At 51.2% G+C, this 25,182-nt stretch overlaps 2 protein-coding genes across 8 annotated transcripts in view; one reads left to right on the plus strand and one right to left on the minus strand.

Moving 5' to 3' along the window:
• Positions 1 to 23,858, plus strand: part of MMP24 (matrix metallopeptidase 24) — a 48,558-nt gene extending 24,700 nt beyond the window's left edge. For 3 of the 4 annotated variants that reach the window (XM_021077693.2, XM_085003711.1, XM_085003710.1), the window contains 7 exons: positions 1,765 to 1,881; positions 3,694 to 3,998; positions 12,181 to 12,342; positions 15,337 to 15,551; positions 17,594 to 17,732; positions 19,103 to 19,369; positions 21,200 to 23,858. In XM_021077693.2, the coding sequence (XP_020933352.2) occupies positions 1,765 to 1,881; positions 3,694 to 3,998; positions 12,181 to 12,342; positions 15,337 to 15,551; positions 17,594 to 17,732; positions 19,103 to 19,369; positions 21,200 to 21,537 (1,543 nt within the window). In that variant the 3' untranslated portion in view covers positions 21,538 to 23,858. Of the gene's footprint in view, positions 1 to 1,764; positions 1,882 to 3,693; positions 3,999 to 12,180; positions 12,343 to 13,891; positions 14,664 to 15,081; positions 15,552 to 17,593; positions 17,733 to 19,102; positions 19,370 to 21,199 lie in introns of those variants that run through there. The other variant, XM_085003712.1, reaches the window with a different exon arrangement.
• Positions 1 to 24,933, minus strand: part of MMP24OS (MMP24 opposite strand) — a 120,138-nt gene extending 95,205 nt beyond the window's left edge. For 3 of the 4 annotated variants that reach the window (XR_014832253.1, XR_014832251.1, XR_014832252.1), the window contains exons 1-3: positions 24,863 to 24,933; positions 24,524 to 24,773; positions 19,533 to 19,669 (exon numbers count right to left, since the gene is read on the minus strand). Coding sequence is in view for 1 of the 4 variants with exons in the window: in XM_085003735.1 (XP_084859861.1) it covers positions 24,579 to 24,770 (192 nt within the window). In the remaining 3 variants the exon portion in view is untranslated. Of the gene's footprint in view, positions 1 to 19,532; positions 19,670 to 23,209; positions 24,774 to 24,862 lie in introns of those variants that run through there. The other variant, XM_085003735.1, reaches the window with a different exon arrangement.
• Between the last annotated feature and the right edge of the window lie 249 nt (positions 24,934 to 25,182).

The following is a 25,182-nucleotide window of genomic DNA, read 5'->3' on the forward strand; positions in this document are numbered from 1 at the left end:
CACTATTCACTCCTTCATTCATTCAACAAACATAGTTCCTCTAATCCAACCTTGTGCTAAGCACGAAAAAACAAACAGACAAAAAAGCTCCAGCTTTTGTTAAATTGCATTAATAGTTCATTTATTCTTTCAGTGAAGTTCCAGTCCTGCCTCACTGTTTGCTATATTTTGCCTGTCACTCAATTTATCTGGGTATCTTTTCCCTCCCTGTAAAATGGAGATCAATAATTTCTGATTACCTCACATAGTTGTTTTGAAAATCAATTTTTTTTCAAAAAAAAAGAAAATGAACACTGTGAAAATTATACATGTTTCTACCAATGCATATTTTTGTTATTGGTATGGCTTTTATTATTGATTTCTGAGTGTAGACACTTTACGAGCATACAAAAAATGAGTAAGACCTGGTTAAATCCCTCAAGGGGCTTTTAATATTTGGTTAAAAGAGTCTCTGTCTCCTTTTCTCTCTATGGCCAAGGGCAACTGCTTTCAACAACTGCAAATGAGGTCAGACTGTTTTCCTTTCCAGCGATTTCAATCTATAGTTGAGTGGGCTGGTCGTTAGGGCAGCACAGAGACATAAAATGCAAAGATGGCCCTTCCAGTCAGCCGTGATCTTTTAAATCTCCTACCCTGGCCCCTATTTTATGTCTCCAGTGAAGTTTCAGGCTTACTGTTCCCTAGTGCAACTTAACCTGACAACAAACAGTTAGCAGGATTTACAGAGTTCCAGGCACTGGGCTGGCTTCTAAGGACACAACAGTGAATATGACACAGTTCCTGTCCTCTAAGAATTTACTATTTATTAAAGGCAATAGGCTAATAGATTCCAAATCACAATATAGTAGGGTAAGTGCTGTGGGCAATTACACTCCAAGTCCTACAGTTGTTCAGCTACTTTATGAACACCTACAGCGCCAGGGAATTTGTCCTCTGCTATGCCTCTCTACCGTGGGATAGTTCCCATTCATTCAACAAATCATTCTTGAACACCTTCTGTGTTGGGCACTGTGCTGGCACTGGGGATCCAGGCAAGGTTCCTATCCTTGTGGAGCTTCGACTCCAGTAAGAGAGACAAAGAATAAATAAAAAGCTAGAGTTCCCATCGTGCGTCAACAGTAATGAACCCAGCTAAGTATCCATAAGGACGAAGGTTTGATCCCTGGCCCCACCCAGTGGGTTAAGGATCTGATGTTGCCATGAGCTGTGCTGCAGGTCACAGATGCAACTTGGACCTGGCGTCACTGAGGCTGTGGTACAGCCTGGCAGCTGCAGCTCCAATTCGACCCCTGGCCTGGAAACCTCTAAAGCAGGGAGTAAAGGGATGGAATTTCGTTTATGGAGCATTTTCACCTAAACCCCTTCCTTGGGGGCTCTCCACAAGCTAAGACCAGCAGGAAAGATAATTCCCATTTCTATTTTCAGTGTTGCTGATGAGGAAACTGAGGCTCACACTGCCCAGGCACCTCTGATTAGGGACGGAGCTGGAATTATCAAACCCGTCCTCTGACTCCCAATCCGTCATGCAGCAGGGCTTCTCCATATTCGTTTAGAAGGGAGCGACCTAATAAATCCATCCGTGGATCTTGTTGCTGGAGGGGACCCTATCATAGCCAGGGGCCCCGCCTTTGGGTTGAGTGTGCACGTGGCGTTCAGCCTGGGACAGGGCAAGGCGGGGGGTGGGGGGGAGGGGCTGTGCAGTGCCTTCTAAGAGTGTTCAGTGACCACAGTGTTTGTGTGTGCATGTGTCCTCTCTCTGCCCAGGTGGATGAAGAAGCCTCGATGCGGGGTCCCTGACCATCCGCACTTGAGCCGCAGGCGGAGGAACAAGCGCTACGCCCTGACGGGACAGAAGTGGAGGCAGAAGCACATCACTTACAGGTGCCTTGACTCCTGTGCCTCCTCCCGGGCTCTGGCTTCACCCTCACTATGTTTTCTCCTGGCCTGAGTTTCTGAGGCTCATACTGTAGGTGGCTCTGAGATCAAGGCCAGGCTCTGAAAGCCTATGACTTGTTCCTCCCTGTGGCGTCCAGAGGATGCCGTGTCTCCAACTTCAGGTTTATTTGGTCATGGGCTATGTTGTTTAGATTCCTGTTGTTTTTAGTTACGGAAAGTAGGGGTACGGCTTGTTCAGTAACTTTCACCTGAGATAAAGAACCATGGCTGAACTCATCCTCCCTATGACTGCTTGCCAAACCCCACTCCCTCTGATCTGGACCACTTCCCCACTTAGCCTGATGGACTTCAGCCAAGATTCCTGGCACAGAGTTCCAGTAGTTTCTTAAGGAGTATAAAGACCTGGGAACCCAAGAGCAACAGTGTCATTCCTTGACTCTCTGGGGAATCCAAGAGCAAAGCAGGAAGCCCAACAGGTGACCAAAGGCAGAGACGATGGAACCCATCACGGCAGATACAGACATCAGGATTCAGAAGGGGTGGGGCCGGGACCAGGCACAGAGCAGGCTCAGGTGGGCCCTAGTCAGCACCTCTCATGTCTCTGATTCTATCTCAGGTGGATCCCCCTGGGTTCAGGAGCAGGATCTAAGACAGAGATCCTTACTTAGAGTTGAACCAAGGGCTCTCTCGCTCACAAGCGATAGAGACCAGAATAGGATTTTTTTTTTTTTTTTTTCCGGAAATCTGACAAGAGAAGGGAACTTAAGAATCTGGGTTAGAAACTGGATAGACTCTTAGAGTCTGCTAAAGAGGTAGAGTAGGTCAAAAGAAAGAAGAGCTATAATATAAGAAAAGAGTGGATATATCTGTATGACTGAGTTACTTTGCTGTACGGCAGAAATTGGCACAACATAGTATATCAACTATACATAAATAAATAAATAAATAAATAAATAAATAAATAAATAAATAAAAGAAGAACTGGCTTCTAACCCATCTCTTAGCTTAACTTCTACCACACAACCTCTCCGGGCTTCAGGTTTCTTACTTATAGAATGGGTGACTAGCCCTTGCCCCGGTTGTTCATGAGGCAGAGCAGGAAGAAGTGGTGATGCCCCCTTGTCAAGAACCATGCATCATCCATATGGTAACCTTAAATAGATACACCAAGAACTGACCCAGTCAGATGCCACCCTACCCCAGCCTCTAGGTAGACAAACAGTAGTAGTTGGTGCCAAAAATAATTTTTTGCCACACTTGTGGCATATAGAAGTTTCTGGGCCAGGGATCGAATCTGAGCCATAGCTACAACAACACAGGACCCTTAACCCACTGCAGGACCAAGGATCAAACCCATGCCACTGCAAAGACACTGCACCAGATCCTTAATCCACTGTACCACAGCAGGAACTCCAGTGCCAAATATTTTTTAAGGGACATTTCACTTAAATTCCCCACTGTTTAAATGTTTTTATAATTTTTATAAGTGTACATGTTTTATGCCTCGGGAGAAAAAAAATTAAAATTTAGAAAATGTCATGCACGGACAATTTTTTTCTACAAATTCGACATGAACTTTTTCGGAGATCAAATATAAAACACTAGATAAAAGACAGGGTTGGGGACTGAGAGCCTTGCCTACCCAGCCTCTTCTTCAATCCCTGGGATACCTCACAGAATTCTAGGACTCAGAATTTGAAGATCACTGGCCCACATGGCCTCTGATGTTCCTTTCAGCTCTGCTAGTCTCTGATTCTCTGTCTATTCCTCCCTGTTGGTCCTCTCCTCTCTCACCAGCATTCACAACTACACCCCAAAGGTGGGTGAGCTAGACACGCGGAAAGCTATTCGCCAGGCTTTCGATGTGTGGCAGAAGGTGACCCCGCTGACCTTTGAAGAGGTGCCATACCACGAAATCAAAAGTGACCGGAAGGAGGCCGACATCATGATCTTCTTTGCTTCTGGCTTCCATGGCGACAGCTCCCCATTTGATGGAGAAGGGGGATTCCTGGCTCATGCCTACTTCCCTGGCCCAGGGATTGGTGGAGACACTCACTTTGACTCAGACGAGCCATGGACATTAGGAAATGCCAACCATGACGGTAAGGCTATGAGGGGACGGGGGTCAGCTCTAGGTTGCTTGACTGTCAGGGAAAGAAGCCTTGAGGAAGAGCTTGAGTTCCCTGGATTCTAGGGCTTCTTGTCCAAGAACTAAGAACCTAACTAAGAGGGTGGGAACTGTGGTCTGCAACATATTCAACACTTGATCCATCAGGGTCAGGGCCAGGGCCAGGGTCAGGGAGATGAGTCATATCCTCAGCTAATGGTCTGATTGGACTGAGTCAGGAAGAGAGGTTAGGCCATGAATAAGAAGATAAAGTTGATCCATCAGAGGCTGAAGAAAAAGCTTAAAAAGCCATTAAAGCTGAAAGTGGTAGGCTCTGGCCAGACTGATGAGGGCTTCAAAGGCCATTTTGTGGGAAGATGTGACTCTCTCCCTTATGTCAACCTCACGGGTGAATAACAGGCCCCATAATAACTCCAGCATCCTCTGTGCAGGAACACTACTCTTCAGGTTACAAGAGCTCCTACCAGTACTTACTCACAAGGCACCTGCTTAGTAAGCAGGCAAGTGGACATCATCATGCCCACTTCTAAGATGAAGAGTTTGAGGCTCAAATGGCATAGCTGATAGCTGGGCCTCAAACTGTAATTCAACCACCTGGCATGTGATGGGGTGAACTGGTGAATCGTTCATCCTCAGCCTCCTCATCTGTAAGAGGAGGAGCTGGATTAGGGGACTTCTAAGGCCCCTCCAACTCTAATGTAACATGGAGACAGATGTCTACATAGGTAACCCTGTTACAAGGCAGACTATAGTGAAGGATGTAGTAGAAGTACCAAGAAAATGCAGCAGGAGTCTAGAGGAGAGAGGGACAGAGGATTTTATTCTAGTCTATTTTAGGTTATAATAGATTAGAATTAGTATGTTAATATTCTAAGGCCCATGTCAAGTGTTTTCCACATATTATATAATATGTATATGTTATTATTATCCCCATTTTACAGATAGGTAAATGGAGGGATAACAAAACAGTAAGGAACCCACAGTTGGTGAATGCTGACATAAGGCTTCAATCCTGGGCATTATAACTCCAGAGTCCATATGCTTGGCCACCATGCCGTTTCCATGGCTCTCAAACTTCAGGGCACACTAGAATCGCTGAGAAACCTTAAGAATGCAGATTCCAGCCTCCAGGCCACTAACCTCTTGCCATTCTTATTCTCTAGGTCTGGGGTCAGACCTGAGAATCTGCACATAGTCTAGTAATTTCCCAAGTGCTTCTGATACAGGCATTCCATTACTTTGAGAAACACTGTCTTAATCCCCAGGGTTTCCCTAACCTGCCTGATCATTAGGAATCAACTGGGGGAGTTCCTGCTATGGCACAGTAAGTTAAAGGATCTGGCATTGCCCCAGCTGTGGCTCAGATTCCATCCATGGCCAGAGAACTTCCATATGCTGAAGATGTGGCCATTAAAAAAAAAAAAAAGAATAGACCAGGGTTCTTGTTGCAAACATGGATTCTAGGCCCTTCCCCTGGAGATTCTCAAGCTTAGGCAAGTTTGGGAAAACTAGGCATTATCTTTCCTTGGCAATGCTTCAGGCTGAGAACAGATTTTATTTATTTTTTTGCTTTTTAGGGTCGCACCTACAGCATATGGAAGTCCCCAGGCTAGGGGTTGAATCAGAGCTGCAGCTGCTGGTCTACTCCACAGCCACAGTAATGCCAGACCCGAGGCAAGTTTGTGACCTACACCACAGCTCACAGCAACACTGGATCCTTAACCCACTAAACGAAACCAGGGATCGAGCCCACATCCTCATGGATACTAGTTGGATTCATTTCCACTGAGTCACAAAGGGAACTTCCTGAGAACAGATTTTAAAGGCCCACTTCACAGAGACTGTGTCTGCTCTCTGTAGATAAGGACTGCCTGCTTGGGAACATTTCATATCATTGTATGGATCATTTATCTCGACTCTTGGCCTGTCTGTCAAAGGGAGGTTCAGGAGGTGGTTTGGCCAAGGCGCAGCCTAGGCAAAGTTGCAAAACTGCTAAATTTCTCTTTGCCCCCTGCCCTCTTCTTTGGTCCCCTTCCCTACATCCAGCTCCATTTCTTCAGCCCCAGAATCCCTTCCCTTATGTCCTGGATGTGTTTCCTGGCTTTCTGAACACCTATACTTGGTCTTATTCTTGGATCAGTGTCAATGAATGGCGGTCTGTGCTAACTGATAACGTATGAGGAGAAGAGAACTAACATTTCTGAGCCCCTGTTGTGTGCCAGGCTCTGTGAGCTGATAACAGTCACAGCCCTGATAGAGATAAATGATTTATGAAAAGCTGGTTGCGCTGGGAAGACACTCCTCCTCTTCCCTGCCCCTCCCAACCCTGGGTGTGCACTTCCCACAACTGTTCCTTGCTAGTGGAGACCTTGGGCCAGTCTCAATATCCAGGCACCCTCTCATCTGTCCCACCCCCTCCTGACGAATGACTGACAATTTGGATAGAAATTCCAAGATAGCTCATGTCTTCTTTGGACGAGAGTCAGGACTTTGTTCTGGAAAACCATGCATGAACTAACTATCCAGATGCAGCTCATAACCACAGCAACAGCCTCTACGCACTGGAATGAGAGGTGGCCCTAGGACAGCTTTTGCAAGGAGATTCAGAATTGATTGAGCACCTGTATGTCATCTCATTCCATTTCCACATAAACTCAGCAAGAGCATGAGCGCAGCCTCCTGGGAACTTTTTGTTTGTCGGTTTTCTTCTCTAAATTTCCATTACAGAAAATATCAAAATCTCAAAGTAGGGAGAATAATCATATGAACCCCCCAGGCACCTATCACCCTGTTTCAGCAATTATCAACATCATATCAGTTCTACCTCATGTACCCTCCTCCCACCACCTTTATTTTTTGATCATGTATTTTATTTTTTTAGGGCCGTGCCCACGGCATATGGAAGTTCCCAGGCTCTGGGTCGAATCGGAGCTGTAGCTGCAGGCCTGCACCACAGCCACAGCAACTCAGGATCCAAACCAACTCTGCAACCCACACCACAACTCACGGAAATGCTAGATTCTTAACCCACTGAGCAGGGCCAGGGATCGAATCCAAGTCCTCATGGATACCAGTCGGGTTCATTACCGCTGAGCCACAATGGCAACTCTCAGGTGATGTATTTTATTTTTATTTTTTATTTTTTGGTCTTTTTGTCTTTTAGGGTTGCACTTGCAGCATATGGAGGTTCCCAGGCTAGAGGTCAAGTCGGAGCTGTAGCCGCCAGCCTACACAACAGCCATAGCAACTCAGAATCTGAGCTTCATCTGTAACCTACACCACAGCTCACGGCAATGCCGGATCGTTAACCCACTGAGTGAGGCCAGGGATCAAACCTGCGTCTTCATGAATGCTAGTCGGGCTCGCTAGTCATGTATTTTAAAGAAAATTCCAGGCACAACATCATCTCACCAGTAAATACTTTAGCACATACCCCTAAAAGATTACTTTTAACACAACCACAAACTCATTATCAAGCCGACAAAATTCACAATATTTTCTTAAAATCTAATACCCAGTTTGTGTTCATTTGCCCAAATTACCCCAAAGATGTCTTCTACAGTTGTTTGCCTGCATCAGGATCCAAACAGCATCCACACATCATTCATGGATTCGTCTCTTAAGGCTTTTTCCACTTATAACAGTCACCTTGCTTCTCCTCCTCTCGACCCCGCCATGTTTGTTGAAGAAACCGGTCGCTTTTTCTGAGTATAGTCATTAGACTTGACAAGATTCAAGTTCACTTTTAACATGTCGCTCTTACCCATACATCCTGACTATTGATAATTAGATCTAAAGGCCTGACTAGATTCACTTTTTTGGCAAGAATGCTTCCTAGGTGGGCTGGTCCTCCCACTGCATCACACTGGGAAGCGCGTGTGAGGCAGCCTGTCCCACTTTTAAGTGTTTAGGTTGAGTGGTTGGTTCAGGTGTGTCAGCCTGCCCCCAACATTATAAAATTCACCTGGGGAACTTTTATTTTTAAACAGCTTGCCTAAGCCCTAACCCCAAACTTCTGAATCAGAATATCCTCCACCTGTGTGCTTAAAAGACTCTCCTGGAGAAGCACTGGAATGCAAAGGCGATTTTGATTCTCCACCTCTTTGGAGTCTATGTAAAGAGCCATCTGGCCCACCACCCCTTCCACCTGATTTCGGGGAGACCTCCAGGCACCCTCGGTCCTCATCGCTTTCCAGGGAGTCAAGCAGTGAAGTCAGCAGAATTCATTTAGCTCTGCTGGGGAGGGACCCCAGCCCTGGGCAAGGTGACAAGACAGAAAGAGTCATCAAGACCAGCCCTTCACAGGGGAGAGTCCTTCCACAGTTACTTTAGTGTCTCCTCCTGGGAGCTAGACCCAGCAGGGTAGTGAGGAAAGGAAAGTTCTGAGCCAAGTTCACATAGGAAGTGGCAGAAGAATAGAGAAGGAAACCAACATAACAGAAAGTTCCCAGGAAATTGTGCTCAATCCCTGGCTGAGTGTAATGTGGAAATTAAACAAGATAACATACAGGCACTCAATTAATCTTGAATGTCCTTCCAGAAGTGTCCTAGAGCCATTCCAGTTCATAGGGGTCTATGGCTGTGGTTATGAGCTGCATCCGGATTGTTCATGCTTGGTTTTTCCAGAGCAAAGTCCTAACTCATCCAAAGAAGACATTAACTTTCTCAAACTTAGGACTCTGAATTTTTAACAGTTGCCTCTGTTGGTTCTGCAGCAGATGGTCCAAAGACCACACCTGGGAAAAAGACTGAACATCTGGCACTGTTCTGTCATGGCTGCTGCCACCCTTATCTTGACCAACAGGGAGCTTTCCCTCAAGGAGCTCATAGTCCTGGGGCAGTAGAGAGTGTGCGCTCCCGGCTGAGATATAGGTTGGAAAGCCATCAGTGCCAGAAAGATGGTTCAGATATACTGCTGGGAGAGTGTGAAGGAAGCACTCACTGCCAGTTAGGGAAATCAAGGAAGACTTCCTGGAGGATGTGGCACTGAGCTGAACTTTGAAGAAGTAAGGCTGTTCCAGGTGGAGGAGACAGCACTGGCAAAAGAACAGAGGCAAAAGGAAATGCTATAACCTTTTGAGGGGGTTACAGGAATCAATGAGATGGAACTCACTGAAAATGGAGGTCCCAAGAGAAGCGAATGGAGCAGACAAGTTTCCACTGAGTAGCCAAGCAGACTGTTGGGTGCTTGCTAGGAGGCCCAAGGACTTGAGCTCCCAGCTCAAAGGAACGCTCCCTATTGAGGATGCTAGCCTTTCACACACCACTCAGCATGACCCTGCTAATTAACTGTGATAGTTCTATGCCTGGAGGCGATGTGAGTGCTTTAGGTACCTCTCCTCATTAATCTTCACCCCATTCTTATGATGAAGATACAATTATTCCCTTCATTTTACCGAGGAAGAGATTTAAAATGTCACACTGCTAAGGCATGACAGAGCCGGGATTCATGGCAGTCTAGCTCCCAGGGACCACACTTCTGACCACTCTGCCTCTCTGCCCCTAGTGGCCTCCTGCCCACTGAGCACGGGTCTTCTCCAGCCCTCTGCTTTCCCCTCACTCCAGGGAGTTCTCCTGCCCCTCCCCAGAGTAGCCCCCACTTATCAGGTCTCTTAGGCTTCTGTGCAGTAGGATGCCAACTCCCCAGCTCTCTGCCTTTTGGTCCCTAGAACAAACCCACAGGCCCCCTTCCTTCAAGGGCTTACTCCTGTTCTCCACAGAGATGCAACATTGAGGCTAACAGAGTAAAAGACACAGGCTGAGGACAAATATTTTGAGCTTTGCCAGGTGCTCAGCCCTAGCTCCCTGGTTCTCCACTGAGATCCCTGTCGATCCCTGAAGAAGGGTCTGTTCAGGAGACATAGGCCTGAACAGCTTGTCCTGGGTCGCAGAACAGGCCAGGAGCAGAGCCAGGACTGGACCCCGGGAAGCGGAGCTGCCTTCCGCTGGCTCAAGCAGCCGCCTTTGTTTGGGATGGAGCTCAGAGATGAGCTCACCCTTCCCTGCTGCCAGAGGGACCAGGACCTGAGGAAGGAACTGGGGGCGGCCTGGCCTCCTTATGCCAGCTTGCCCTGCCCCAGCAGAAGGCCAGCCCCAAGCTCTTGGCCAACCTTGCACTGGTCCTGCCCATCCCCCCTACACTGAAGGCACTGGTTGTGTCAGCCGAGCAAGCTGCAGGCATGCACCTGTGCGACCAGGTCTGCCCCTCAGGGCTCTTCTCTCTTCCCAAGACCTTAGCCAGGAGGGCCACACACAATTCCAGCCTTACCTGGCCCCATGGGGCCCTCAGCCGGGTTGGGTAGGACAGTTTTGCCTGTGACAATGGGGCTGGGAGTGGGCGTTAGGACTTCTGACCACCTCCTTGGCTCCTGGCAGCCTCCCCTGTACTTTGAGGTGGCAGGAATGGACTGAGACATGCTTTAGGGCTGGGCAGTGGAGGCAGGGCTCAGAGGGCCTTCAAATGCCAGAGGTCAAGGCAAACAGAAATCTATGATGGGACATACCAGAGTCAGGACTGTTGATTCAACAGCCTGACCAATCCTCCGCCCCTTGCATTTCTTTCCCAAAGCCAGGGTTACTTAATCCCCCCAATATCAGGCCTTGCCCTGTCCCAGGCCAGATCCAGAAGCTCAGGGGAGTTTCCAGAAGCTCGGAGAGTTTCTAGAAGCTCAGGCTTTAAGAGGATCTGGTTGGAGTTCCCATCGTGGCTCAGTGGTAACGAACCCAACTAGTATCTATGAGGACACGGGTTCAATCCCTGGTCTTGATCAGTTGGTTAAGGATCCAGCATTGCCATGAGCTGTGGTATGGGTCACAGACTTGGCTCAGGTCCTGCATTGCTACGGCTATGGCGTAGGCCGGCAGCTATAGCTCCAAGTCCACCCCTAGCCTGGGAACTTCCATATGCTGCGGGTACAGCCCTAAAAAGACCAAAAAAAGAGGATCTGGTGGCTGGAACTTCAAAGGCCTTGTGCTTCCTTTCTGGTGAATAGGTTTGTTTTAGTCCCCAAGCTTCTGTCTTATGCAAGGTAACAGCAGCAGCTGCACAGTGTCACGCCATTAATACCTACTGTCTTAGCCAATCCTCACACAGCCCTGTGAGGCAGGTGTGATTTCCCCATGGAACAGATGAGGAAACTGAGGCTCAGGGGGTAGACCTTCTGGCCAAATTCACAAAGCTGGTGGGGGGAGAGCTGGAAATGAACGAGGCCTGTCTTGTTCAAGGGCCCAGGCTCATGACTCCTATGACATGTGGCTGCCTCGGGATCCCGTGTCCCACTTTCAGCACCTGGACTTTGTTTTCACTCACATTTGAATCCGTGCCTTGGTCTTGGCCTTCGTTCAGTTCTTTCAGGACTGAGAGATGCCGCACGGCCGAGGCCCCGCCTGCCCCTGGGTCTCTGAAGATGACCACCAGCCCGCCACCCCCAGGATTCCCCTCTGCCCATCCCACTCCCTCCGCCTTGGTGCAGACCCTCATACTGGCATCCAGACAGACCCTAGTTATCTCCCTGCCTCTGGTCTCATCACCCTCTAATCCCTCCTCCCACTGCAGCCAGAGTGATTTCATCGTGTCACCACCCCCACTCCTGCTTAAACTCCCCACTGGTCAAAGAGCCAATCCAGATTTCTTTGCATGGCATCACAAGCCCTGCCTGCCAGCCTGGCTGACCTCATCTCCCTCTGGCCTTCCCCTCCTGCTTTGTTCCAGAGCCAAGTGGAATGAAACCGCGTGTCCCTGGATCTTGTTTACAGCATTCCCTCTGCCAGGAACGCCACCCTCAACCCGCTTCCTCTCCTACCCACTGAGTCCATTCTCCCAACTCATTGCTTATCTTTCGCAACCCAACTGAAGGCTCACCTTGATGAAGCTTTCCCTGAACATTTTCCTTCAAATTTTAATGGCTCCTCCCTGTGTGGAATCCTCTCTACCATTACTGACAGCTACTGAAGTGCCTGGAACACTAATTTCACTTAGTTTGTGTCTCTGTCCCTATCTGCCACTATATGGAGAGTTCTAGAAGGCAGGGATGTGTCTGATTTCTCTAAATGTCCCCGGCACAGGGCCTGGCACAAAGCTTTTGCTCGCATTTGCTGAAGTAAAGGACTAACTGGATGACACCTAAGTGGGTACCTCCCCCTCCCCTTCTCCACAGGGAATGACCTCTTCCTGGTGGCTGTGCATGAGCTGGGCCACGCGCTGGGACTGGAGCACTCCAATGACCCCAGCGCCATCATGGCACCCTTCTACCAGTACATGGAGACACACAACTTCAAGCTGCCTCAGGACGATCTCCAGGGCATCCAGAAGATCTACGGTGTGTGGCAGGGCAGACGGGCCACCGTTCCTTCCCTGGGGCTGGGCCATGACTGCCTGCCTGGGCGGGGAGGGGGCAGCTGCTCTGTCTCTGACCTCTGTCTGACCTTTAGAGACCTCTGATGTCTTTGCTTAAGCAGAGGGGGCAAGGCTGCTTACCCACACACACACATTTGGGTAACCTGGCAGGGCAGGTCTGAGCTGCAACTGGGAGAGACACCCGCTCCCTCTTCTCTATCCACCTCACCTTCCACACACCTCCTCTCACCTCCTGGGTTCACGTCAAGGGGTCCAACCTCTAGCTAAGAGATTCACGTATCTGCCTGAGTAATATGATACAATGCGATGGATATTATTACCAGAGCTTTTTTCTTAAACGCGAAAAGAGAAACTAGGTTGATATATCTTGATAAGATATGAGAAGGCTGCTACCCCGTTCTCAGTTCATAGTTCTGCAGGAAGTTCTTGTTTTTGTCAAGTCACTTGTGAGGGGAAGACCAGTTTACTTGAGCACATGCATGTCCACATAGCATGGCCCCCCCATGTGCAGCATGGGAGGAGGACCTCACAGAGGAGGTGGCCCCACCCAGAGCCTGGAGGATGGACAGGATATCCACAGGTGAAGCAGTGGAGGACTAGACTGGAAAGGGGGATGGAGGGGTGGGAACTGGAAGCTATTTTGAAAATGAAATGCACTGTATTTACTGACAGATTACAAATGAGTGTCAGGAGAAGGACTGCCCCAAAGTTCTTGGCTTTTGTAATTGTAGAGCAGCAGATTGACCTCTGTAGCTCAGAGATACAGGCTGGGATATTGATTTGGGATCTTTGGTGTCCTAAGGTAGTCATAGCAACATGCGGCTATTAAAATTTTAACTTCTATCAATTAGAAATAAAAGTTCAGGAGTTCCCGTCGTGGCTCAGTGGTTAACAAATCTGACTAGGAACCATGAGGTTGCGGGTTCGATCCCTGGCCTTGCTCAGTGGGTTGAAGATCCGGTGTTGCCGTGAGCTATGGTGTGGGTCACAGATGCGGCTCGGATCCCACATTGCTGTGGCTCTGGCGTAGGCCGGTGGCTATAGCTCTGATAGGACCCCTAGCCTGGGAGCCTCCATATGCAGCGGGAACGGCCCTCAAAAGGCAAAAAGGCAAAAAAAAAAAAAAAAAAAAAAAAGAAAGAAAAGTTTAGATCTGCCACACTAATAACTAGTTGCTCATTTCAAGTACTCAGTAGCCACACTGGCTAGAGGCTACGTATGGGACAGTGCAGATATAGAACATTTATGTCATCACAGAACATCCTATCAGAGCAATGTTCCAACAGAGAGTCTTTAAAGCCATGAACTTGGATGAGATCACATAGGTAGCAATTCTCAACTTGGCTGCCCATAGAATCACCTTGGGATTTCAATTTTTAAAAATACTGGAAAAAAAAAATTTTGGAGTTCCCGTAGTGGCGCAGTGGTTAACAAATCTGACTAGGAACCATGAGGTTGCAGACTGGATCCCTGGCCTTGCTCAGTAGGTTAAGGATCCAGCATTGCAGTGAGCTGTGGTGTAGGTCACAGATGCGGCTCAGATCTGGCGTTGCTGTGGCTGTGAAGTAGGCTGGTAGCTACAGCTCTGATTCAACCCCTAGCTGGGGAACCTCCATATGCTGAAGGTACAACCCTAAAAAGACAAAAGCCAAAACAAAAAATAAATACTGATACCCAGCCTTCACCCCCAGAGATGTGCTTTTAATTGGTCTGGGATGCCTTCTGAACATTGGGGGGATCCCCAGGTGATCCTAATATGCAGCCCAAGTTGAGAAGCCCTGATCTAGGAAGCAAAATAGAGAAGAGAGGAGAAGAGGACCCAGGGGCAGGCCAACCTTTAGAGCTGGGAGCAGCAACCTTTAGAGCAGCAAAGGAGACTGAGAAGAGTAAGAAAGAAGAGCCCAAGAGAGTAAGAAAACCAAGAGGGTGCAGGGTTTTGAAGAGAGAAAGCATTTCAAGGAAAGGGTTTCTATGATCTTACCACTCAAAGTGTGGGCCTCAGGCCAGCAACTTTGACATCACCTGAGAGTTCAAGGAAATGCAGAATTGCAAGCCCCATCCCAGACCCTCTGAGTCACAATCTGCATTTTTATCAAGACCCCTGGATAATGCATATGGACATCAAAGTTTGAGTCAAGTAACTGCTGGATTTGGCAACACAGGTCACTGGTGATCCTGACAGCAGTTTCAGTGGGTGACAACAGGGCAGAGGCCCTGCTGGAACAGGATACAGAATGACATCGAGGAATTCCCACTGTGGTGCAGTGGTAACGAAACTGACTAGTATCTATGAGGATGTGGGTTTGATCTCTGGCCTTGCTCAGTGGGTTAAGGATCCAGTGTTGCTTATGGATGTGGTGTAGGCCGGCAGCTGCAGCTCCAATTTGGACCCCTAGCCTGGGAACTTCCATAGCTGAAGGTGCAGCCCTAAAAAGACAAAAAAAAAAAAAAAAAAAAAAAAAGAAGAAGAATGAAGGGACAAGTACAGGACACTGAGCCTAAGAAGGGATGAAAGATGAGAGTTCTACTTCTTTTTTTGCTTTTTAGGGCTGCAGCCTTGGCATATAGAGGTTCCCAAGCTAGGGGTCAAAGTGGAGCTGCAGCTGCCGGCCTACAACATAGCCACAGCAACTCGGGATCTGAGCCGAGTCTGTGACCTACACCATAGCCCACCACAACACTGGATCCTTAACCCACTGAGCAAGGCCAGGGCTCAAACTCGTACTAGTTGGGCTTGTTACCCCCACTGAGCCATTAGGAACTTCTGAGAGTTCCTACTTAATGGCTATTTTCATCTATTTTTTTTTTCAAAGATCAGGAGAGTAAGAAAAGGGAGAGGGGACAGGATGTCTGGAGTGACAGACTTGTCTCAGAGCTTCCAGGGTGATGATGAGGCAATGGCAGTGGGAGGCAGGGAATGGCTGCCCCCCATCTAAGATGCAGCCCCTCTCTCCAGGGCCCCCCGCCGAGCCCCTGGAGCCCACAAGGCCCCTCCCCACGCTCCCCGTCCGCAGGATCCACTCACCGTCTGAGAGGAAGCATGAGCGCCAGCCCAGGCCCCCTCGGCCGCCCCTCGGGGACCGGCCAGCTTCACCGGGTGCCAAACCCAACATCTGTGACGGCAACTTCAACACAGTAGCCCTCTTCCGGGGTGAAATGTTTGTGTTTAAGGTAGGACCTGGGTGCTCCCCTCCCATAGGGCGGGAGAAAGCTGGTGGGATTAGGCCTGCTCTGGGGCCTGGATGGGAGCTGGCCCAACGGAGTGTCTTCCTGGTACCTCTGGGTGAATGGACTTGTTTCCAAGAAGGAGGAGGGAAGACTGGTGACTCTACCGCTTCCCAGGGATTAACACTGGGGGGAAGTGCTAGAGGCCACCTTCTGGTCTGTGACTTTGAGCAAGTCACCTCCCTTGTGTGGACCTCAGTTTCTCCATCTGAAAGCTGGGGGGTCATTTCTCTAACGAAGGGTGTATGAAGATCAAATGAGTCAGGGCTGAAAGATGGCAGCCTGGAGTACTAACTGGGCAGTGGTGGCTGAATCTGTCTCCAGATCCTTCCAGGGCTGAGAGGCTGGTTCTGAGGAGTGCCTGACTGAGCTGGCCAGGCTGCATCTTGTCCCCTGTCCCGTTCCTGCCCCTCTAGCCATAGGCTGAGTGGGTGGCAGCCTGCTAGGTATGTTGCAGTTGGGGCCTCAGGGAAGCAGACTCTGAGACAGTGTTTGGAAGGCAGGATTTTGACTAGGGAGCACCTTTGGGATCCATATCTGTGGGAAGGAGGGTGGGGCAGCAGGACTGGGCAGCAGGAGTAGATAAGCAGCAACCAAACCCCCTGAAGACCCCAGCTACCCCCACAGGGAGTTCTGGAGCTAGAATGGTCCGTCAGAGTTGTCCCATGTTGGGCCCCAAGTGGTTCATTCAGTCCCTGGATGAGGAAAGGCATGACCTTGGGGGAGCTCTCTGAAGCTGAGACCATCCCAGGGAGGCTGATGGTTGAAAACTGTCTGTTGACCACACTCCCAGCCACCAGGGCAAGAAGCCCTCCACCTAAGGCAACCTGCACAGCATGTCTCCGTCACACTGGATGGTTGTGGAGGGCTGCCCCACCCCCCTTGTGGAATTCTCCCCAGTAAGCTTTGAGCTCTGACCAAGCATCAGGCAACAGGGGTCAGCCCCAGTCCCACTCTCACGGAGTGGCTCTAGGAAGGTCACTTGGCCTTCCTTAAGACTCTGTGCATCTCAGATCTACTTGAAAGGAGTTGTGAAAGTCAAAATAAGGTTTAAAAAACTGGATGTGAAAGTACTTTGTAAAACACTTTTTTGAGGGGGAAAAAAAAAAAGCAGCCCTTTTCTAGCTTTCGTACCATCCTTTACATATCACATTCATCCTTCTGCACCCTTGGATCCTCCAATTGAATGGTTCCTTGACAAGTATGGGTTTTCTCATTCCCATTTACACCTAAGAATATTGAGGTCCGGGGAGGTTACAGGCCTCACCCTGACTGCCTACCAATCAGGGCTGCATAAGGCACCATTTGAGAAGCAGCGCTTTTCCCACTCTTAGCCTATTAACCTATCATTTACTCAACATCAACTATGTGCCCGGTACTGTTCAGGGACTTCACCTCTAATCTCTCATCTGATCCCCCATTATGACCCCCATTTGCAGGTGAGGCTCTTTAACGTCTGTGCCCGAGTTTATGCAGCTGTTAAGTGGAGGACACTGAATGTACACCTGGAGCTTGGAGGAATCACCATGGCTTGCTTCTCAGGTCCTTGCCCTGCTGGATGGAGCCAGCCATGGGGAGGGCTCTCTGCTCAGGCTCAATGGCCACCCCCTGCTTCCCACGAGCCTGGGAAGCGGCCTCACCAATGTCAGTGACTCTCCGCTGCCCTCATGTGGTCATCCTAGGCCCCAGCATCATTCCTCCCAGCTCCCCCACACCTCTGCCGCCCACCCACCAGGCCGGTCTGCTGTCTGCTGTCTCTGTCTCATGGCCCCTCTGGAAGCAAGAGTCATGGGGAGCCCTACATGAACAGAGCTGATGAGCATCCTGTCTTCCTCATAGGGCTTTGAAAGTTAGAAGCAGTAAATGGACAAGCTTCACGGAGGGTTGTAAGGCTGGGCCCAGGGGCAGGTGTTGGGTTGTTGGGCCCCTGGGATGAGATCACTAGGTTTAAAGTCTATGCCTCTTTCTCTCCTTGCCTTAACCCTCAGGATCGCTGGTTCTGGCGCCTGCGCAATAACCGGGTGCAGGAAGGCTACCCTATGCAGATCGAACAGTTCTGGAAGGGCCTGCCTGCCCGAATAGATGCAGCCTATGAAAGGGCCGATGGAAGATTTGTTTTCTTCAAAGGTAATGTGGCCTGTTCAGAGGGCTGGTTCCCTGCCCTTCTCAGGACCCCTTTTTTCTACCTGTAAACTGGGGTGGGACCCCTTTTTACCACCTGTAAACTCTAGCCCTAACAGAAACACTGACATCTGCCAGGGCAGATTCCTGCAGGCAGGGAGATGAAGTCAAAGAGTGACTGTTGAGGTCTGTATGTGCCAAAGTTGGTGGAGTGACAAGTCTCACTCATACAAGGTAAAGAAAGGATGATACCAACAACTGAAGACCATCCAGTGCTCCATGGAAGGCCATGCTGTCAGTTCTATAAGGCCTTGAGGGAGGAGGTCACACAGGCTTGAGAGGTCAGGGAAGGTGGAAGAGGAGCTGGGTGTCCACCCTGTGCTAGGTTGTTTCACTTTGATTATCTTGACCTGGGCCAGGCCTCAGAAAGGTAAGATACAGATAGCTAGTGAGAAGCAAGGAACGCATTCTGAGGAGAAGGAACAGCATAGACAAAAGAGTAGTTCAAAGGGCTTTAGAAGACCCAGCAGGCAGCAGTGGAGCCTGATGAGATAGCTGTGAGAGTGTCCTGGAAAGGTGATTTGGCGGATAGTCTTGGGGAGCCTTGGCTGCCTGGCCAGACTGTGGTCTTGATCCATGAGGGCAAGGCTGGAAGTTCACTGTTTGTTTCTGAGCAGCACAGAGCCTGAGGCAGAGGCAGGGAGGCCATTTCTGAGATGGTTGCTTGGAGTTAAGGAGAGGGATGTCTGTAAGGTACAGACCAGGGAGGCAGCAAAGCTAGATTTAAAAAGCCTTCTGAGAGGCTGAGTGCTGAGAGGAGAGGAAAAGAGAGGGTCAAATGTGATGTCTCCATCATGGCCACCCTGGGAGGCAGAAAGGCAGTGATGGAGGGAGCCCCCTGTGGTGAAGATGAAGAACTCCAGAACCTCACGTGGAAATGCCCAGAAGCCAGTGGGTGATCAGAGTCCGGGGAGAGTGGCTGTGGGCCGCAGCCTCAGAGTTGGGGTATCATTAGTGGAAGATGGGAGAAGTACTAGTTTGTGTGAAGCCATGAGAAGCTGAGGTCATCTGGAGAAGAGAAAGGAGCAAGTCACCTGAAAGGAGAGAGGGTGGGGCATGGAGCCTGGGCAGCATGGGGCAAGTTGTCCAGGATCTGAGACTGGATTCTGGCTTCTTGCCCCCTAAACTCTGCCTGGGCCAAGGGCCCTCGGACTCCCCCCACCAAAGGGATCAAGAAGGCCTAGGGCTGCTTCTCCCAGACATTCTGGCTCCATGAATGACTTCAGTCCCAGGAGATGATGGGCAAGCAGCTCTAACCACAACCCCTGGTGCTGAATGACTGGGGAATGCTAATCCTGGGCTCCTCTTGGCCACAGGTGACAAGTACTGGGTGTTTAAAGAGGTGACGGTGGAGCCTGGGTACCCCCACAGCCTGGGGGAGCTGGGCAGCTGTCTGCCCCGAGAAGGCATTGACACGGCTCTGCGCTGGGAACCTGTGGGCAAGACCTACTTTTTCAAAGGCGAGCGGTACTGGCGCTACAGCGAGGAGCGGCGGGCTACAGACCCTGGCTATCCCAAGCCCATCACGGTGTGGAAGGGCATCCCACAGGCTCCCCAAGGGGCCTTCATCAGCAAGGAAGGATGTACGTGAGCACCCACCCAGGTTGGGCGGCGGGGGGGTCTCATTTCATGTGGGTCTCATCAGGTGTACACTCAGGATACCCAGGTTTGAGAAACACCATCTGGTGGTAAAGACAATTGCTTCATATCAACCCACGTTCATACAGTAAATTAATCCTCTCTTACCAGCTGCCAAGTCACAATTTCTCATCTGCAGGGATGATGTGCAATTGAGAGATGTTTTCATAGATTGATTTCATTCCCTCAGACAGCATCTGTCAGTGGTCCCAGGTGTATGCTAGGAGTTCCTCGAGTTATCAAATCTGAAATGATGGATATGGTGGTTCAAAGGTGCCTTTTCACCAGGCTTGAAGATAAAAGAAGACTTTTTGTGAGACATTCTGAAACTCCTCTTGGGGGCCAGGCTGACTCACAGCCTCTCTCCCCACCAGACTAGAAACTTCTCAAGAAGAGGGGCTAAGACTTGCCAGGTACAGAGTGGGTATCCATGAATGTTTATTGAATCCACCTCCACTGATCTGGTCAAAAGCACAGACTCTGGAACCAGCCAGGCTGGTCTCATATCCCACCTCCACTACTTACTATGAGTTGGGCAAACTCAGTTTCTTCATCTATAAAATGGGAATAATAATGGTACCTATCTCATAGGGTTTTATGAGGATTAAGTAAGATAAATTATGCAGAGCACTTCGCTCATGCCATTTAATTTTTAGCTGTTATCACCATCATCATTTTGTTAGTATGTCTTAGTTTGTGTGGAGTCATTCACGCACTCCATGATAATTACTGAGAGACAACTTGTGTGGCAGGGCTGGGATGAAGCTTGGAACAAGATTTGCATTGCATCCCTGGCTCTCAAGGCAAAAAAATAAGATGGCAACAAATGCAATAAGGGAAAGCATGTGTGAGAGAGCATCTAGGCAGAGGACTGACTGTTAGAGAGGGTCGTCAGGAAGGGCTCTCCAAGGAGACTGGTAAGAAAGGTATCTGCCATAGGGCAGAGCGGCTCTTTGCTGGCTCTCCTGTTACCTTATGCTTTACCCACATGGTCTCACTTTCTGGGAAGCCTCAGAGACAGGTGACATCAAGAACTTGAGCCAATCAAAACCCCAGCCAGGGGAGCCAGCCAATAGGAGAGTCAGACTGATTCACTTTACATCAGTGGACTGGCTGGGCCGATAAGGCTACTGCGGGGAGCCTTGTGGTGGCTGCCAAGCCCTGCTGCCTCCTTTCCTTTTAGCCCCTCCCCCCAGCAGGGTCCCAGCGACTCAGCAATCCATGTTGTGAAGTCACATGTGCCAAGCCAAAAAAAGCTGTGATAACTGCAAAGAGGTGGTGTCCGCTGATGACAGGAGAAATCTTGCTCCTAGCCTCCCTTGGCCCAGGAGCTGGCTCAGCCCTGGAGCTATGGAGACAGTGTCGGCCAAGCTCTAAGTTGGCTTGATCTGACTCAGGCGGGGGGGGGGGGGGGGGGGGGGGGTGTGTTATGGGCACAGTATGACAGACCTTTGACCCCAGGCTGAGAAGGGTCCTGTCTGTGGCTTCCCAGCACCTTTGAGAGGACAGGGTGGGCTGCTCCAAGTCCTGGGTGCCTCTCTGCAGCTGGCCAGGTCACACTCCATGACCAGCCACACTATTTTCAGGATGTGCCAAGCACTGCCTGCTTCCCACCACCTCATGTGCCCAACTGTTTCAGAGCCTCTCTTTGCTCCTCCAGGGTGAGAGAGACGCCCCTCCTCCACACTGCCACAGAACCCTATGCCCTCTCATGCTGGCCCAGAGTGGGTGCAGGGAAGTGTCTGGAGTGGTGATGCTGGGCTGTGTTTCTACAGATTATACCTACTTCTACAAGGGCCGGGACTACTGGAAATTTGACAACCAGAAACTGAGTGTGGAGCCAGGCTACCCACGCAACATCCTGCGTGACTGGATGGGCTGCAACCAGAAGGAGGTGGAGCGGCGCAAGGAGCGGCGGCTGCCCCAGGACGACGTGGACATCATGGTGACCATCAATGACGTGCCAGGCTCTGTGAATGCGGTGGCTGTGGTCATCCCCTGCATCCTGTCCCTCTGCATCCTGGTGCTGGTCTACACCATCTTCCAGTTCAAGAACAAGGCAGGCCCTCAACCTGTCACCTACTATAAGCGGCCAGTCCAGGAGTGGGTGTGAGCAGCCCGGGGCCCTCTGTCCACTCGGTCTGGCCAGCCAGGCCCTTCCTCACCAGGGTCTGAGGGGCAGCTCTGGCCACTGCTCACCAGGGCCAGCAGGGCCCTAGGCTAGGGGTCATGTAGCTGAAGCGGTAGTACGTGGGCCTAGGCTGAGCGTGGGGCAGGGAGTGATGGCGGCTGTGCCCCAGGGTGGGTGTCTGGCACCCAGTTGCCAGCCTTCTGTCCTGGGTAAACTGCTCCCTACTCAAGGGAATAGGCCAGGCCCCATCAAGAGGCAGGGACCATGACAGGAGGAGGCCCTGCAGTCACTGAGTCCTTGAGGCACCACAGCTCCTACCTGGCTGGACCCAGCACCTTCTGTGGGAAGCCAGTACTAGTGCTCCCAGCCCCATGTGGGAGATGCCACCAGTCCTGGTCCCTCATTGCCAACACCTGCTGGTCAGATGTCCTCCCAACCCCACCCCACTGTCCTCCAAGGCTACAGGACCCCTGCTGCAGACACAGTGGGCAACGAGCCTGGGTTTCCCTGCTGGCAACAGCAGATCCCTCAGGAAACCTGCTCCACGCGTCAGGGTCTCCTCTGAGACCCAGGATTTAGGGTCACATGCTGCAGGCAGGGCTGTGGCCCAGCTGGGTCTTAAAGGACCCAGCTGTCACATCGTGAATATTTCAATGTCCTGTCACTATTGTTTAAAGTCCCATTCTGCAAAGGCTGCTTGAGGCTTTAGGTGAATTAGAGGTGACTGTCTTGGTGATGAGGCCAGCCCTTCCCCCCAACGATAAGGACCAAGGTGCTGTTAAGGCCATTCTAGTGCCCAGACACCCAGGAGCTGGGCCCTGCTACTGAGGCTAAATTAGGGCTGGAGCAGGAGCTGACCTCACCTCAGGAGGCTGATTTGAGTGTGTAGCTGTCCACTCTCCTGTCCCTCCCCATTTCCCCAGTCCCCATCCCTGCTCCAGCTGGTGGCTTGTGGCCTCAGGGCTCAGCCTGACTAGTTTAGGTGAGAAAGAAATGGCTCCAGGCCAACACTCTCATGGCCTTGGCATAAGGGGCCCAGAGCAGCCTTCTGAAGTGCTTAAGCCCACACCATTAGCTACCCTAACACCAACTCAATCCCTCAGCCCAGAAGCAGTGTTTATACCATGAGCTCAGCCCTTCCTAACCCAGCTCTTTGGGCCCATCATCCTGCACTGCTATTTGGAAAAGGGCACCTTCAACTGGTAAAGGCCCCAAGCCTAGGGGCCTGGCCTTCACTGTCTCTGGTAGGAATTCCTAGGGCTCAACTTGCCTCACTCCAACCTGGTAAGAGGCAGCCCTGTGTGTCACTAAGGAGCTGTAGCCAAGATCGGGGGTTCAACGATGTCTACTGGCTCTCTGCCAAATCCAAGAGGAGGTGTCAGTCTTCAGGATGCTGGCAGGGCCTCTGAGCCTACATGGGCCTTGTCCCCACCCTGCTGCCTCTGGGCTTTGGGTCCACTTAACCTGTAGCAGACAGGGACTCTGGGAGCTGTCTTGAGCAAAATCTCTCTTGTCCCAGAGGCACCTATATGGGTCCACTGTGTTCCCTGTCATCATCCTTCTGTTTTTTTTCTCATTTTGGCCAAGGGCGGGCTCCCTGGGGCGGGTGGGGAACAACTGCAGAGATATTAGTGATTCATAGGTTTGTACAGTGTTTTATACTTTGCAAAGCACTTTATTAGCTCACCCCTGTTCACTCACATGTAACTCATGTAGGCCCTGGGAGCCAGGGCTAACTCTCACTGTGCCCTCAAATGCAGCACAGAGAGGCTGTTACTTGCCCTGGCCATCCAGTGAGCCAGCTGGGCCTTGGGTCCCCACCCGTGGACCCCTCTAAGGTCCAAGATGAGATCAGAAGTGTCTCTTTTATCCATCTTTTCTTGGCCTCCCTTCTCCCCTTCCTGGTCCCTCTCCACTCCTCAGGTTGGTGCTCTCACTTCTTGAAAGTTCTAGGCCCCCCAGGCTCCCCACTGGCTCCTGGTACTACTGAGGTCAGCTGAGAAAGAGCAGGAGATGGAGGCAGGCAGCCCAGGCTGCAGATGTGAGGGATGCAGGGCCAGGCCCAGAAGGGCTCAGCCTGGAGGCTTCCAATCATGGATTCTCCTGCCATGTAGTCATCTGTTTGTCCATCATCCCAGGACAGGGCAGACAGACAGAGGGGCAAAGCACTGGGGGCCCCAGAGCCCAGCTTCCCCTCAGTCTGGGGAACATCACAGCATTTCAGTGTCAGTCACATTTTAAACTGATCAGCCTTTGTATAATGTTTTTTAAATCATTTCTAAATAAAACAAAAATACAGAGTATGTCGTTTCCCTGGGATGTGGGAACAAGGATCAGGGTTCTGAGAGTGGACTTAAGAAACTTCTGAGAGTCAGGGCACTTTGGGGAGTTTGGAAGCTACCCCACACATGTCATCTGCCAGCCTAAAAATGAAATGCACCCTCTCTCCAAAAGGCTGGCCCTGGAGGCCCTCTGTTACGGGGTCCTAGGAATACAGCCTGATAATGCCAGGGTGGCACCCAGGATGGTGGAGCAACTTCCCCCAGGAGACACATGGGTAGGGTCACGGTCACAAGGTCTTTTCCGAAGTCAAGGTGCATGGTGCCACAACCAGGGACAAAAGCAAGAGCCCAGTTCTTGGCAATAAGGGACAGAAAGGGTGAGGTTAGGTCAGCAGCCTTGGGGTCTTCATACCAAGAGCCCTGGCCTGATTCTGGATGCCAGTGAAGGGAAAGGCTAACCAGGACGCAGTCGTGTGGAGAGACTGTGGAGTGAGGATGTGCACGAAGGTCTTTGCGGGTTTGGGTGCAGGCTGAAAAGCGAACAAATTCAGGGTAGCAGAAGGGGCCAGAGACAAGACTGTGCCCCATGGCGAGGCTGCAGAAGCTTCCTTCCAGTCCCCTCCAGTCCCCCGACTCGACTCTCCGCAAGTCTCCGAGGTGGGGGGAAGGTGAGGAAAGACAAGGACCTGAGAGGGGCCTGACCAGGCGAGGCGAGCCAGACGACAGGAGGCGGCGAGTCAGTCAGTACCAGGAGGTGCAGGCTATGAGGAAGCGCACGTCGTCCAGCGGCCCCCAGGGGCTGGGCTCGGGCTGGGGCTGTCCAGGGCCCTCAGGCGCCGCGGGCTGGAGCTCGGGCTGGGGCTGGGGCTCGGGCTGGGGCTGGGGCTGCGCCGGCTCCGCGGTGCCCAAGCCGCTGCTCAGCTGAGCGCCCATGTTCTGCATGAGGAGAACCCCGTGAGGTGCGCGGCCGGCCGTACACCACCCCGGCCGCAAGCCGGCGGCTCCCCGCCCGGGCCCGCCCCTACCTCACACAGCCAGAGCAGGTTCTGCGGATACCAGCGGTAACCTCCGCCCACGCCGCGCCTGCGCAGACGCCCGGAGGGATTGGCGTCGCGACGTCACCACGCACGGGCCCCGCCCTCGGGGACGAAAAGTTTCAGGGCACAGGGGCGGGGCCCAACAAACCCGGCCCCACCCGCCAGCATCCGGCCAGACCTGCCCCAGAGTCCCTGGGCCCCGCCTCGCGAGAACAAGGAAACACTGGACGCCGCTCCAACCAGCCCTGCTGAGGAAAGGGCTTGCCGAGACTGGTCTGAGATGGTCCTGGGCGCCTAGGAGCCAGGCC

The sequence above is a fragment of the Sus scrofa genome, chromosome 17 (assembly GCF_054392235.1).
Source record: "Sus scrofa isolate SSC_HxYL_T2T_F1_AM1 chromosome 17, Sscrofa_HxYL_maternal_Yorkshire_Landrace_v2.0, whole genome shotgun sequence".
In the NCBI taxonomy this organism is placed as follows: Eukaryota; Metazoa; Chordata; class Mammalia; order Artiodactyla; family Suidae; genus Sus; species Sus scrofa.